This window comes from Syngnathus scovelli, chromosome 1 (assembly GCF_024217435.2).
Source record: "Syngnathus scovelli strain Florida chromosome 1, RoL_Ssco_1.2, whole genome shotgun sequence".
NCBI lineage: Eukaryota > Metazoa > Chordata > Actinopteri > Syngnathiformes > Syngnathidae > Syngnathus > Syngnathus scovelli.
Window position 1 is genome coordinate 19,902,501 of NC_090847.1, and position 16,522 is coordinate 19,919,022.

Sequence of the window (16,522 nt, forward strand, 5' to 3'; positions counted from 1 at the left end):
GCCGAACGCCGTGCCTGCGCATTGCAAGGTCCTCGTCACAGTCATAGACGTGAACGACAATGCACCAGAGATCACCTTCAGCACAGTCACGGAGTCTGTCAGCGAGAACGCAGCCCCCGGCACCGTCATTGCTTTGCTGAGCGTGACCGACTTGGACGCTGGAGAGAACGGACAAATTAACGTGGAAATCCTAGGCGGCGTGCCCTTCAAATTGAAATCATCATTTAGGAATTATTACACCATTGTGACTGATGGCTTGTTGAACAGGGAGCTTGCAGACTCCTATTCAGTGACTGTAGTTGCACGGGATAAAGGCTCACCTTCTCTTGCCACCAGCAAGTCCATTAAAGTCCAAGTGGCAGATGAGAATGATAATGCCCCCACATTCAAACAAGCCATATATGATGTATATGTGACAGAAAATAACGTGCCGGGAGCGTATATACACGCAGTGACTGCTTTGGATCCTGACGTCGGGCAGAATGCACTCATCAGTTATTCCATATTAGAGTGTGAGATTCAGGGCATGTCAGTCAAAACCTATGTGTCAATAAATGAGGAGACAGGCTACTTATACGCGCTGAGGTCCTTTGACTACGAGCAACTGAAGGATTTTACATTTGTGGTCCAGGCAAAAGATGCAGGCACCCCAGAGCTTGTCACTAATGCCACTGTCAACGTTATCATTGTGGATCAGAATGACAATGCCCCCGTATGGTTAGCCCCTATGGGGAAGAACGGCACAGCAAAGGAGCCTCTACCTCGCTCGGCCGAGCCTGGTTACTTGGTGACACGCATCGTGGCAATGGATGCGGACGATGGGGAGAATGCCAGGCTTTCCTACAGCATCCAGAGGGGAAATGAGAACGGAATGTTTCGAATGGATTGGAGGACAGGTGAACTCCGGACAGCGCGGCGGGTGTCAGCTAAACGACACCATCATCAGTTGTACGACCTGGTGATTGAGGTCAGAGACCATGGTCAGCCTCCGCTGTCCTGCAGTGCCAGCATACTTGTGATGCTGGTGGACAGTGTGGTCGAGGGTCGCGGCACCGGAGATGGAAGAGGCACCGCTAGAGCCAAAGAGAGCAGTCTGGACCTCAGGCGCATCCTCATCATCGCCTTGGTCTCTGTCTCCTTCATATTCCTCCTAGTCATGATTGTGCTGGCTGTGCGTTGCCAAAAGGAAAAAAAGCTCAACATTTACACCTGCCTGACCAGCGACTGCTGCCTGGGCTGCAGATTCTGTTGCGCACGGCAAGGCCGTGTCCATAAAAAAAAGCTCAGCAAATCTGATATCATGCTGGTTCAAAGTGCTGTGAATATCACTGGGACAGGTACAGCTCAAGTCCCTGTGGAGGAGTCAGGCAGCTTTGGCTCACACCATCAAAATCAGAATTATTGTTACCAGGTATGTCTGACTCCTGAGTCTGCCAAAACCGACCTCATGTTCCTAAAGCCGTGTAGTCCGTCTAGGAGCACGGAGAGCAACCACAACCCATGTGGAGCCATAGTCACAGGTTACACAGACCAGCAGCCTGACATCATCTCAAATGGCAGTATATTATCGAATGAGGTAAGAAACCCTCTCATGCCCTTGTTGTGAGATCCTTGACCCATTAATAGAATCTCTTAATGTGTTTGACATCATCTTAACTGAACAAATTCGAATTCATTTTCTGTAAACCGTTATTCATTTTGTGTTCATGCTGTGTTCGCTATTGTGAACATTTCACAAAAAAGACCATTAATGACTGGCACACCAATGTGTGTAACTTGCACTCTTATTCCGTATTCCAGTCACAATATTATTGATTTATTCTGGCCCAATTTTTGTCTCACCATATTTGTATGCCACTTTACACTGGCAAAAATGAAAAACATTAATTGCAACACAAAGGTACACTCGCTTTTTTGACATGAGTCACAAATATCTTAGCTGCATATAGTTCATTTCATCGCATAAGCTCAACACGGAGCTATTTTGTGAGTTGAAGGTGTCTCGTTCTTCCCATTGTTTTTCATTTGATGTAATTTTACAATGGTACATGCAACATTTACCTTCGTTTCAGACCAAACAGCAACGAGCAGAGCTAAGCTACATGGCGGACAGACCAAGACGCGTCAACAGGTAAATATGGAGAAACACCTCCTGTACATTATGTAGCTTTTCTTTTGCTCACTCTATGACATCCACCTGTAATGAAGTGCTTATCTACTTGCCTTCAATCGCTGATAACTCATTACTGCAATGGCACTCTGGATGATGAGATGGGATCAGATAGATTGCTGTTTAGATACATTATGTTAATGGAACACCACAAAGTGAATTAACCTTCTGTCTGCTTACAGCTCGGCATTCCAGGAGGCGGATCTGGTCAGCTCCAAAGACAGCGGCCATGGAGACAGTGAGCAGGGAGACAGCGACCACGATGCCATGAATAGAGGCCTTTCCTCTGGTAGGAATATATTTATTCTTCCCTGGTTTGGTGTGTCACAAAAATTCACTGCAGTCATTTGCAAAATAGAGATTTTGCTGGCTTGGTGTAGACCGTAGTTGATATTTTGCTGATAAGCATGTGGCTTCTATTCATAGCGGGTCTAGGGACATATTGTGTTAGGAGCTGGTTAGAAAGGCAGTAATCAGGGCCAACATCATCTCAGTTTAACCAACAATATTTTTTTAGTTCCTCACTTTTAGACATTGCAATTGCGATCGTGGCTAATGATTTTTGTCTAATTTGTCTCCTGTAAAAAACAAGGGGAAATGTTGTCGGTCGAATGTGACTTTGCATGTTCACTAAAATTGGGGAAATGGATTGCATTGTTCGGCGGTTATGTTTTATTCTTATTTTTTTAACACCTTGCAAATAAATGGTTATGGGGAGGTGAGTCATGGGGCAGAGGAGAAAGACAATCTTGGTGTATAGTAAAATAATGAAGCACATGACGCTGCAGTGCTTTTCCCGATTCAGTTCAGGACTATATAACTTTTGGTCTAAGCTGCCTTTTTTTCTGAAGGCATGTTGATTTAGGTCAGTGTTTCCCAACCTTTTTTTCATTCACGGCACACCTTTTCAAATCTTGAGGCACACCATCAACAAAAATCTGTTAAGTGTTACACAAGCTTCTATATTAAAATCAGTTATATTACAACAAAAGACGTAAAGTTCTATTCCTATATATGTATGGAGAGTCGAATAATTTATTTATTTTATTTTTTTTAAATAATTGAATAAAAATAAATACAAAATATTCTTTAAATTGTATTTCTTTTGTAAATGAAAGTGAGTTTTTGAAAAAAGGTTTTAGACGGCGGTGTAAGGAAGAAACTATTGAAAGTGATTGTGATCAAAATCCAAAAGAATCAATATGGCTTTGTTTACTGTTTTAGACTAGCTCTATAAAATATTGCGACATTAAGAACAAACTCATTTTAAAGACGCTCTGCTGTTCTGACAGCGGCTGAGTGGCTATCACAGTTGAGGTGTCTCGACTTGACTGTGTATTTTACGTTGGTGAAAAATGAACAATCCAGGTTCTCCCGTTGAACTACATGCTCTGACTTTCATCGGACCGAAAACACACCACAGCCGTATTAGTGTCACTGTTAGGGTTAGAGCAAGGGTTAGGGTTAGGGTTAGAGCTAGGGTTAGGGTTAGGGTTAAGGTTAGGGTTAGAGCTAGGGTTAGGGTTAGGGTTAGAGCTAGGGTTAGGGTTAGAGCTAGGTTTAGGGTTAAGGTTAGGGTTAGAGCTAGGGTTAGGGTTAGAGCTAGGGTTAGAGTTAGGGCTAGGGTCAATAAAACCATACATATTCCATGCAAAGTGAGTGAGGCTTCCATAGTCTAGTGGTTAGTGCTCTGGACTCTCACCCCTGCGACCCAGGGTCAAATCCCAGTGACACCTAAAATATTTTATCATAGAAAAATATGCAACACAGTTGCTCGTGTGCTGCCACATCTCACCATTATAACTATTTGCTTGTGAGCTGCTCCATAAAACCATATATATTCCATGCAGTGCGAGCAAGAGATCCATACTCTAGTGGTTAGTACTCTAGACTCTGACCCCAGTGAGCTGGGTTCAAATCACAGTAAGACCTTAAATATTTTATCATAGAAAAATTTGCAACACAGTAGCTCGTGTGCTGCCCCATATAACTATAACTATTTGCTTGTGAGCTGCTCCATAAAATCATATATATTCCATGCAATCTGAGCGAGGGTTCCATAGTGGAGTGGTTAGTGCTCTGCACTCTCACCCCAGGGATCCAGGTTCAAATTCCAGTAAGACCTAAACTATTATATCATAGAAAAATTTGCAAATCAGTGGCTCGTGTGCTGCCCCATGTAACAATCATTTGCTTGTGAGCTGCTCCATAAAACTATATACATATGTATATTTGACACACTATAAGCAAGGGTTCAATAGTGTAGTGGTTAGTGCTCTGGACTCTCACCCCAGCGACATGGGTTCAAATCCCATTGAAATATCAAATATTTTATCATAGAAAATTTGCAATACCTTTGCTCGTGTGCTGCCCCATATAACCATACACCTCCCTAAAGGGTTAGGGTTACGGCTGGAGTTAGTATTAGTATTAGTAATATGTTATTTGTTTTTTAATCCTTGTTATGTAAAGCACATTGAGTTGCCTTGTGTGTGAAATGCGCTGTATAAATAAATCTGCCTTGCCTTGCCTTGCCTTGCTTAATAAAGTGTGTACCTAATGGAGAGTCCGTGTGATTCCCTCGTTAAGTGCACCTGGGTGAAAAGTTTTAGCTCCTGCAGAACATGAAAATGACCAAAAACTTTTCACGCAGGTGGACTTAACGAGGGAATCTTAGAAAACATGTTGGAATGCGGCCCCGAGGACTAGAGCTTGACACCTGTGACTTTTGACCATGATATTTCCCTAATAAAGTGGCCTGTTATTAGGTACACTTGAAAATGGTGGTGTACCTAATGGAGTGTCCGTGTGATTCCCTCGTTAAGTGCACCTGCGTGAAAAGTTTTAGCTCCTGGAGACGTGAAAATGACCAAAAACTTTTCACGCAGGTGCACTTAATGAGGGAATCTTGGAAAACAGGTTGGAATGCGGCCTCGAGGACTAGAGCTTGACACCTGTGACCTTTGACAATGATATTTCCCTAATAAAGTGGCCTGTTATTAGGTGCACTTGAAAATGGATAATAAATAAATAAATAAATAAATAAATAAATAAATAAATAAATAAACAAACAAACAAACAAACAAACAAACAAACAAACAAACAAACAAACAAACAAATAAATAAATAAATAAATAAATAAATAAATAAATAAATAAATAAGAACGTGTAGTGAATGATTCAGTGAACGATTCCTTTGAACATACATTTTGAATGAACCGATTAAAAAGATTCAGTTCACTTAACTGGAATGCACATTACTAGTACAAAACAGTGCAGTCGACCGCTGGGTGTCAGATCAAAATAGCCGACTGGATAATGACATGGGCTCTTGCTCGGTAAGAACTGTGTTCGATCCCAGGTGTGAGAGTTTACTTAGATGTGTAGTTAACCCTTTATTTATTTATCCTTTTTTTTTTTACCTCGTGTAGTGTACCTATTGAAGTGTCCATGAGGTGTACCTACACATATTGTCATATAAAGCAGTTAACCAAATGTCTGATTTTTATGTTTTTATTGGCGAACATAAAAACAAGGAATAAAACACCAGACAAGTTTTAACATGAATGTTTATTAATAATAATAATATTAAAAGTAAATTTCAAACCAGCAATCCAACGTGAAATTGCAGTAGATATATTGGATACCAATATTTAGGCGTATATATGCATACGCGTTATTTAAAAACTACTATAAATGTTATACAATCAAGATTACCCAAAGAGAAGCATAATCTCCCCTTTGTTGCATAACGGCGCATCCCTTCATGCAAGAAAGTTAGCCGTTAGCTTGGAGAGAACACGCATAATAGAAGTGGTGTTTCAGTGAGTGGTTCTTTCTTTCCTTGGCAAATCGTAAATCTACATTCTGGCTTACATAGTTCACGCCAGGAGACGCAACACGTTCCCTGACTGATCCGTCGATGCACGGGAAGGCAGTTCACCCATTGACTCGTTCACGAACGAGAAAGTCAGGATTCGTTCCCTCACTGATCCGTTCTCGCGATGAACTGGAAATGCAAATAACTCACTGACTCGTTCACTCACATATCCGTTCAGTTAGTCAACGGGAAATGCAATTCACGACTCGTTCGTGAACGTTAAGTTACGTTATTTTCTTCTTCGTTTTGATTTACGGCGAGGTGGCACCAGCTTCAATGCGCATTACCGGCACCTACTGGTTGAAGTCATATGAACTGAAAAAAGAACGAATCACTTTAGGAAGTGATTCGTTCACGCTCGTTCACTGAAAACAAAATCGTTCTTTTGAACGAATCGTTCACGCACGAGCCAACACTAACAGCAACACACATAAACTGAGTATGTGCCGATGCCACAACATGAAATCTCAATATTCTCCGATTTGGCACGCATGCACGATTAACAAGTGGCTGACCAGGCCTTGCGCTAACTGACCTGTGGTTTGGCGATCCTGTTTACAATGCGCTCGGTATTTAATGTTGGACAATTTCTCACGGCACTGCTGAACATCTCTCACGGCACACCAGTGTGCCGCGGCACACTGGTTGGGAAACACTGATTTAGGTTACAAACTGGTTGTTTGTAAATACGCAGCAAAGTTAATGATGCGCCTGCTCCCTGTGAGCTGGAGACTGCTCGACTGAATGTGACGTGCCTTTTAATGAGGCTGCGTCAAATGCACACAGTTGTGAGCCTTTGCAAACAAAACAGTTGCTTCATTTGTTCATTAAGGTAGTAATGCGGTCATTGCAGCTTTACCCTCCAAATGCTCTCAGTGGATACTTTCCACCAATTCTCTCTGACTCAATGGCCAGCTTTTTCATGTTTATGAAGGAACCATTGGAGCCTCCTTTTTTTTTTTTATTGGGAATATTGCTGCTGTGACAATTTAATTTTCATCATGAGATGAATAAACTCCAACCATGATTTCTCTCAGGATCAATAATGTATCTGTAGTAAAAGACGCATTCAGAGATAAAACGTGACTTTAGGGAGAAGTAGGAATAAGTAGGAGAGTTAGACAATGAGGTGATGAAAGCCGAGCGGAAGAGGTGTGCTTTAAAACATGATTTAAATCAGAATCAGCTTTATTAGCCAAGTTTGTGCATGCCAAACAAGGAATTTGACTCTGGTTGATCTCAGCCTCTGTACAACATTTAAGTGACTCACAACATTCAGGTGACTAACAACATTTAAGTGGCAAGAACAGGATATTATTACCCAGTGATGTCTCTGAGACTCTTAAGAGTGGTGTGAGTTCATCAGAGCGACATCCTGGGGAAAGAAGCTGTCTCTGTGTCTGCTGGGTTTGGCATACAGCGCTCTGGAACGCAGCCCGGAGAGGAGTAGTTTGAACAGACTGTGTGACCTGGGTGACAAGGGTCTGTAGAGATGTTACTTGCACGTTTCCTGGTCCTGGTACAAGTCTTGGATAGATAGGAGGTTGGTAAATGATGATCTATCTCTGTTTGTCTGTCTGCAAAAAAGCCCCATAGTTATGTATGCTGATTTCCGATGTCTTCATTCAGCGGTAGGCTTTCTTTGGTTGTGAGCCCCTTGCAGATAGAGCATATCACCATGTCTGGACCACGCCATGTCATTGGTGTGCCAAAGTGCAGCTTTCTTGCCATATACACCATCATTCCAGCATGCCAAAATGGTTTACCTATACCATAGAAAGAGATGCCAAAAACACTTTGCTTTCCCTATAATAAATTCACAGGATTCTTCCTCTCTCTCTCTCTCTCTCTCTCTCTCTCTCTCTCTCTCTCTCTCTCTCTCTCTCTCTCTCTCTCTCTCTCTCTCTCTCTCTCTCTCTCTCTCTCTCTCTCTCTCTCTCTCTCTCTCTCTCTCTCTCTCTCTCTCTCTCATACACGCAAAACCATGCCATTTATGTTTTATTTAAGCAGCAGCAGCTGCTGCTTGTCGCTGGACACATCCTGTTTCTTGAGAATTAGCATTTTGAATGCCAGCCCATTCTGTTTAACAAAAGAGGAGCTCGCCACTCCATGTTTGTAAACTTGTACATCAAAACAGGACCCTGTTTCAATAGACTAAATTTAGCAGTTTATTGCAAATCAGTAATTCTTTGATCAAACATTATGACCCCAAACATACAATCCTTTCAGACTGACCATTTTTAATTTGGTCTTCTCTAGGCTCTGAAGCATGACTATCTAATACGAAATGATTAATAATTTAAGCACTGCTGGTCATTATTGCAAAAAAAAGTACTAATCATCACACAAAAGCCCCATGCTGTATACAAAATCATCATCCTCATCATTACTTTTATTGAGCAAATACATTTCATAATAGTCAGAGTATACAATTTAAATTTTTTATACTAATAAGAATGCTCAAAAGGAGTTGGCTGAAGCATAAAGCTTGTAAACGCCCGTGTGTGTGTGCATGCGTATGTATACATCAAGAAAGTTGTATTAACAAAAAATTGGAGTGAAACACAATTTTGTTGACTATTCTGTCTTCTCTTTTAACATATTGTTTTAACTATACATTTATAGTGAAATGCAAATCAGTTTAAACAGCAACATTAATGTGCACTACACTTTCCCTGTGCACACTTCATTTAGTTTCTTTTATCATTGACACAATAAAGGAATCACATGGTTTATGTGCAAATAACATTTGTTTTCATCTGGTGTATATGAAAAAGAAACATTTATTTGTATATGCATCAAAATAATTTATGACAAGATACATCTGTTTTACTTGATACTGGAAACAACCACAAAGATCAATTGCCAGAGTGTTGGAGAGAGGCCAAAAACAATTCCAATGTATAAATTTGTGTTCATGCATAATGAAAACATTATGCAGAGATTTAGAAGGATGCAGAGATGGTTGCTAACTGAGTTTTAGGTCCACGTTATATACCATACTTAACAAATGTATTAACCCACCACTCAGGTTGAAGCAATATGTTATTGAAGCAATATTTGAAACGATACAGAATTGGATTTGTGAGTATTCATAATTTGAAGATGATTGTATCTCCTGCATACAGTATATTGTTGTACATACTGAAATTGATCTTCTGAGTGAAGGGCCAAAAGTCTGCTGCAATTATTTGCCAACTTCCATTCTTGTGTTTCGGATAAGTATATCAATGTATTTCAGAAAAGCACTTATCTACATTTTACAACCACCGACACGACCCCTCTTAACTTTATCACCATCTCTCCTTGCTGCTAATACGAATTCTTCTTTCGCACTGCAGCCCACCTTATCACTGGGGTAGCAGCTCACTAATCAGTAATTCATTTTTCCAACCTCTGCATACCAATTACCAAATTAAGGTTATTATCAGGGCTTTGCTTTTCCACCACAATGGGCACCATGTGGCATACTAAGATACTGTATTAGGAAAAATGAGGGTCAGCATGTCTTTTTTTTGCAGTCTTTGAATTGGACTCTGCTTGTACTGTGTGGGGAAATATGTTGACACAATGCATACTCATTCCCTGCAGAATCACATGATAGATTTTTTTGTTGGCAACCAGTGCTTCCTAGCTTCTTCTGCCCTGAGAAAATGGCTGCAAAACTATTTAATTCCGAGATAAGGGCATCACCCTAAAGTTATATTCATCTTTCAAGTGCTGCAGCAATAATGGTTTCATCTTCGCGATTCGTTTCAAACTGCCTTTTCCATTTCTACCAAAATGTCAAGAAATATCAGTAAGGCTTTATCTAGCTGAGTGTGTGTCTGTGTGTGTGTGGTGGTGGTGGGGGGCGTGCGTGTGCATGTGTGTTTGTGTGACTACGTGCCATTCTTTAAGCGAGTATACTGTAAATGAAACAGAGCCAGCTTCCTACGCAGTGATCTATAAATCTATCTAACTCTATCTACCCAATTCTCTCTCTCTATGCGTTCCATATACGTACATATACGTATATATATATATATATATACTTACACACGTGCATGCGCACACACACGCACGCATGCACACACACACGTACGCACGCACGCACGCACGCACGCACGCACGCACGCACGCACGCACGCACACACACATAGTTTCCTCCCTTTGTCTTTGCCATATTAAACCGTAATGTGATGTTTTGATGGTAAGAGATTAATATTTAATAAGAAACCCTTCTTATGAGGAGCCTGGGCACTTTTCCAAGCTGTTAGTGACGGCAAGCCAAATTAATCCGCTTTGTAACAAAGCAAATTCCCCCTTTGCTGACTGCTCGTGACAGACATACGACAACACTCACACATACACATGCACACTTACTGGGATGGCAGCGGTTTTAGTCTAATCAGACTGTATCCGAGGGGGATTAGCTGCAAATAGCTTGAACTGTACAGTTCAGATTTTTGCCACAAACAGGGACTCAGACACAAACACAAGCCAAGCGGATTTAGATTCAGAAAAAAATGCATACATGGCCTCCAGGCCTGGCTCCAGAGGGGGCCCCGGTGACCCGCGTCCGGGCGAGGGAAAACGAAGTCCATTTATTTTACTCATCATAAGGGGTTTCTGTGAGCCGTGCTTTGTCTGGCCCCTCACCTAGGACCCGTTTGCCATGGGTGACCCTACCAGGGGCATGAAGCCCCCGACAACATGGCTCCTAGGATCATAGGGGCACGCAAACCCCTCCACCACGATAAGGTGATGACTCACGGAGGGGCTGAAAACATATGGAGCAATGAAAATAATTCTGTATATACCGTATTGGCCCGAATATAAGACGACCCTGATTATAAGACGACCCCCTCTTTTTCAAGACTCAAGTTTGAAAAAATACTTTTTGAACACCACATTTAATTTTTATACAGAAAATAATTACAGACCATCTGAAACAAATGATTATAACAATATATATTCGAGAGAAAAAGCACGTTATTTTGCCTCATTCAAATCATGCAAAAACTGTCTATCACATCCTAATATTTGAACATTTAAATCTTATATTCGGGCCAATATGGTACTTCAGACCAGCAGATGCAAGGAAACTCATTTTCATTTGAGCCAACATTTAACCTTCCATTCAAGACAATCACATTTAAACATAATAGTCTGTTTTTTTATTTCATTTTATCCTGTCTAGTTATTAGTTGCTGTAGGTTACTCATTCACACATGTACACACATATGCACAGAGACCAACACACACATACTAAAATGGCATCTAAAAAAGTGGTTCTCCTAAAGCATGGTCCTGGAATTTTGACAGTAAACTCCCAAAATAAACTTGTTCAAAACCAGGGCAAGATTTTATTTGCTTAAATTAAACCTTCCTGTATTATGTCCTGAATAAATATAATTCGCTCACCGTTTTCTTTGCAAGAGTTTGTTGAAGGTTGAGGTCTACTCTATTGTGTGTACTTGAGCAACAAGCACTGGGTTCAAGTAAAATTAAATACCTCAAAATTATTTTTACATTTGAACAGCTTCACTACTTTCATACAATGATATTCAAATACAAAATGTTACAAATGATCAGTGTATATTGAAAATTAAATATGAATGGTGAACAATGATCGGCCGTCATTAATGCAGCGTCATTTAGACACGGTAGACACCAAACAAATGATCAGCATTTACTTCACAAAATATATAGTGTGTGTGTGTGTGTGTGTGTGAGAGAGAGAGAGAGTCTGTGTGTGAGTCTGTGTGTGCATGAATTTGTGTGTGTAGGAAGGGGGGTGTTGAACTACATTCTATTCTTATGGACATAAGTTAAACATGTGGCATGGAGAATTTAAGTTATTTTTGTAAATCCTTCGTGTGAATATGAATACACTGATTTGAGACAATTTTGTGGATCCTCAATTTTGTAATTTTTATAGTGCATTTGGTCTTTAATCGTAGGTCAAAATCTTTTTTTTTTTTTTAAACGAAAATGGTACTTTGCATGGGCTTGAATTATATTTAAACATTAAAACATGTTTGTTTTTTTTAAATGCATATTTGAACTAAATTTCCAAGCCGGGCTCCACCATGCTGCGAATACAAGTGTTGAAACTGTCTGACTGCTGTCACCTCCCCCCACTTCCTTGCTTGTAAGGGTTTTATGTTATCATAACAATCTATTAAAGAACAGGAAATACTCAGTTGAACCTGATTATTTGAGCAACTATCAAGTACATCTAACGTGCACACAGTTCTTTTTCAGATTAATGTGTGGGTGTAGTCTCTGAAGGTTTCAAATTTATTCTGCGGGTGGCTTTGATCACAATAATGGAGAAATAGAAAGCTCTAATGTGAGGAATCAAAGAGCATGATGCATCAGCACACCTTGTGAAACTCTTGTGGAAAACTGCCATTTCTGATATTTTTGATCCTTTGTTAACACTCCTTATAACCCACACTCCTTATAACCCATGACCTAAACACACATGTTTTTATTCCTATTCCACACACTCTCCTTGCCTACAGGCACGGATCTGTTCTCTAACTGCACGGAGGAATGCAAGGCTCTGGGCCACTCTGACCGGTGCTGGATGCCAAGCTTCATGCCCACTGATGGGCGGCAGGGCCATGTACCCGGCATGGATTCAGTTCCCGTCACAGAGGTACTTCAAAGCTCTGAGCAAATTGCCAATAAGTCATTCTCCACCTTTGGTCAAAAGACACCTGTCAGTCACCAATACAAATATCTTTACCATCACTACCATCATGGCAAGAGGAAAGAGTTGGAAAATGTTCTGCCTAAATCCAAATCACCTTATACCTCAGTGTATATAAGTGAGTATCCTATTTTTCTGTGGCCTGAGTGCCTGCCCTATACTCTCTGATCTGGCCATCCAATTAGGGGGAAAAATTCAAATTCAATTTTCTCCCTGAATTGGCTGGTGGAAAGGAGCGTGAAATTAATTTCAGATCTGACCCATGTTCTGGCTTACTGTCAAAATGATTAACTAACTCTTCCCTCCTTCAAAACTATCTCTGTTATCTCCCACTGTAATGATGTCGTCCTCTTTCACCTTTCGAATCCATCCTACATACCGTACTGTAAGGCTGCTCTTTTTCTTTTGAAACCAAATAGACCACTGTCTCCTATGAGAAAATGGCTGCAGTAAATATAAGACATTCAGAAAGCCATATGGGGGAAAACAATCCTGTTTAAAAATTTGTTGAAGAATCTCATTGTCATTCAGCCATCGTCTCCAGAGCTATGATTAAAAAAAACATGTTATGATGACTGAAGGGAGGGAAAAAAAAAGCTAGGCAACTGCCACGTTTCTTATGGAATTGCTTTTTCTAAACTGCCATTCAAAGTCCACAAAGAAATACAGCCTCAATCACTAGAATTGATGATAAAGCTTAATTATAATTTTGTCTAGCAGCGACTGAAGAGCAACCCCCCTCTCATCAGCAGTCACAGCTAGCTGGAATTATCAAACTGTCGGAACCTTTACTGCTTTCCCAGTACTATCATTTAAAAACAACAGCATGCTGTTAAGAACACCGGGGAAATGTGTTCTTGTTTCCTTTTAATTAACGCTGCAGCCACGATCCATACCTTCCCTCCTATTTTCCAGACATGATCAAACATGTATAAATAAATACATAAATACATAAATAAACAAAATACTTTTTTCCCAGCTGTATGATAAGTACATGCAGTAAAACCTCACCTATTCCTGGCTCTCTTTTTATCTATTCCTATTGTTTTGTGTAGAACCTATCCTCAAGTATTCACATGCTCTCCATAACATCCTAAGATGTTACAAGATGGTAAAAAAAATCCTGGCTAATGGTGTTAGTGATTGACTTTTGCAATGATACATATTGGCCTCCTCTGTGAGCCAATCGTTTTAAGAGTAATGTTTGATTTGATGCCACGGATAACTTGACCTTAAATAAAGCTAGAAGCAAGTTATACCATAAATTAAGTACAATCTTGGACATCACATCCGTTTTATCCACACCATCTACCTAAAAAAAACATGAGGGCCCCCCCCCCCCCTCTTTGTCACCACATTTCCCACAAACACCGCTACTCATTTCCCTCTCAAACTAGATCACGGGAGCCCTTATGGAAATGAGTGCGACGATGGCAAAGTGGGTGGTTGGCGTGGTTAAGAGGCAACAGCAATCGTTGCTGAGTGGGGAGGGGGTAGGCAAGAAGAGGAGTGGAGGAAGGGATAGAATGATGATAACAAGAGAATGAATCCCTCTAATCTGATCAAGTCAGTGATACACAGACTCTTTTGTCCTGGGAGATGCAGGAGGCCTAGGCCTGGTTTTGGCCAAGGGTGGGGTAAGTAGGCTCAGAGTGGGATGATAGCCAGAGCATGGAGATTACCATCATGAAACTCAGACATGGAGACGGGGGTTGGAAGAAGGGGAGGGGAGGGGACTTTTTCAACTCTGAGTTGAGTCGCATTCTTTTGTTGATGTCCTAAATAAATTGGCCATGCAATCCTAACCAGTCACTCAACTCTAAACAGAGACCTCCACCCCACCCCCTTGCCCACACCATTCACATGGCATATTATCCATGAACCATTTCACTAGAATTGAAATAGCCCAGTTGAGGATGAAGGAATGTGAGACATCCTATAATTTATTGTGCAACAGGGCTGTGTGAACGAGGCCATAACAAAGTAGTGGTTTTATTCCTATTTGGTTGTACCAACCCCCACCCCATGCCACACACACTCAAAAAGCACAAAGCTCACCAGAACTTGTGGGTTTTTTTTGTTTTTTTTTTCTTCTAGAGAGGAAAAGGTTTTCCTAGTTCATTTCGGATAGACATGCCGGAGACTGCATGAATTTGCATCCTCATCACCCTCAACAATGAAGACTGCTGTTCAAGAAGAAAAATAACCGGAATACACACACACATACACACACACACACACACCCACGCAGACACACGTACACACATACACGCACATTCATACAAAAAGAGGATGGTTGACTAAACAAGCGTCTCATCTTCTGCGTCCACTGGAATTCATTGAAGAAAAGGCCTGAGGGGAAGGAACTCCACCCTTTTGCTTTAGAAGACGTGAAGGAGGGGAGACATGTGGAATGAATGGCTGGAGGCAGGTAGACGAATGGCCCGAGTGGGAGGATCTCATTGTCTCAGCAGGACTGAGAGATTGAAAATAAACAAAGGATGGACTGATGGCTACAGCGAAGGGATGAAAATTAAACTTTGATCTATTTCTTTTCATTTTGTGCTGCCTGTTTACAGCATTGATGTATATCTTTGAGGAAACTCAAACCAGACATTAACAGACACAAGGACAGCCACCAATGAGCCCTTTAGGCGATCATACTCAGAGACGCCAAACTGTACAGGAGGTTCCTTGTGTGTTTCCAAATGTAATGCCATTTTTCTAATTTTCTATTCCGTTTTTGTGCAGGCGTTTCTTTTCTAATTTGTTTCAACTTTGTTTGCGAGACAAGATAACATTGTTTTTAATGTTTTTATCAAGTTCTTGAATTTTTTTGTATCTCTTAAGGTTTGTTTTTCCAAGAGCTGACTTTCAGCGAGGACCTTAAAGTCATAGAAATTGGATGTATGTTTTTCACCACCACATTCGGGCTTGGACAGTGTTCTTAAAATAGTTTCTATCACATGTGAGAAGTGTTTGCTGTACTTTTAAAAACTTTCAAGCTCAATATAAAACTATATATAAATCTGTGTTTACTTGTTATGGAGGCGTGTTATCTGTTTCCTGGGTTCTGAATTCAACTTTGACTTCTTTTTTTTTAAATGCCCCTGCTAAAGGCTTGTACATCCCATAAAGAAACATTGAGTGACTGAATGGCCTTAGCAAATGTAAAACTTCTTTGAGCTGTTTCATAACTTGTTTTCCACTTTTAGATATGGTTAAAAAACATGTACAAAACTGTGGTAATAATTTAGATTAAAATTCATGGTAATTCTGTGTAATTGTAATTCAAACTTTAATAAGTATTTTATTAAGTAACAGAAGAAGAATGGTAAATGTTTTCTACACAATGCAGCTTGAGTCATTATACACACTTCTCTTTTTACTACACGGGTCACAACTACAAGAACACCATTATGCCAACAATAAACTGAAAAATGATCAAAAAAAGAGTTGATGGATTATTACTTTTTTACGTTTATTACAGGCAGCAGTGGTTAGCACGTCCGCCTCACAGTTAGGAGGGTGCCGGTCCGATTCCACCTCTGACCCTCCCTGTGTGGAGTTTGCATGTTCTCCCCGTGCCTGCGTGGGTTTTCTCCGGTTTCCTCCCACATCCCCAAAACATGCCAATTGAGCACCCCAAATTGCCCCTAGGTGTGAGTGCGAGTGTGGATGGTTGTTCGTCTCTGTGTGTCCTGCGATTGGCTGGCAACCGGTTCAGGGTGTCCCCCGCCGACTGCCCGATGACTGCTGGGATAGGCTT

At 40.8% G+C, this 16,522-nt stretch overlaps 1 protein-coding gene across 1 annotated transcript in view; it reads left to right on the forward strand.

Annotated features, from left to right (window-relative positions):
- Positions 1–16,206, forward strand: part of pcdh10b (protocadherin 10b) — a 17,664-nt gene extending 1,458 nt beyond the window's left edge. The window contains exons 1-5 of the mRNA XM_049755990.2: positions 1–1,576; positions 2,073–2,131; positions 2,353–2,459; positions 12,563–12,699; positions 14,851–16,206. The exon at positions 1–1,576 is cut by the window's left edge and continues 1,458 nt beyond it. Of these exons, the coding sequence (XP_049611947.1) occupies positions 1–1,576; positions 2,073–2,131; positions 2,353–2,459; positions 12,563–12,699; positions 14,851–14,904 (1,933 nt within the window). The 3' untranslated portion in view covers positions 14,905–16,206. The remainder of the gene's footprint in view (positions 1,577–2,072; positions 2,132–2,352; positions 2,460–12,562; positions 12,700–14,850) is intronic.
- Positions 16,207–16,522: the final 316 nt, after the last annotated feature.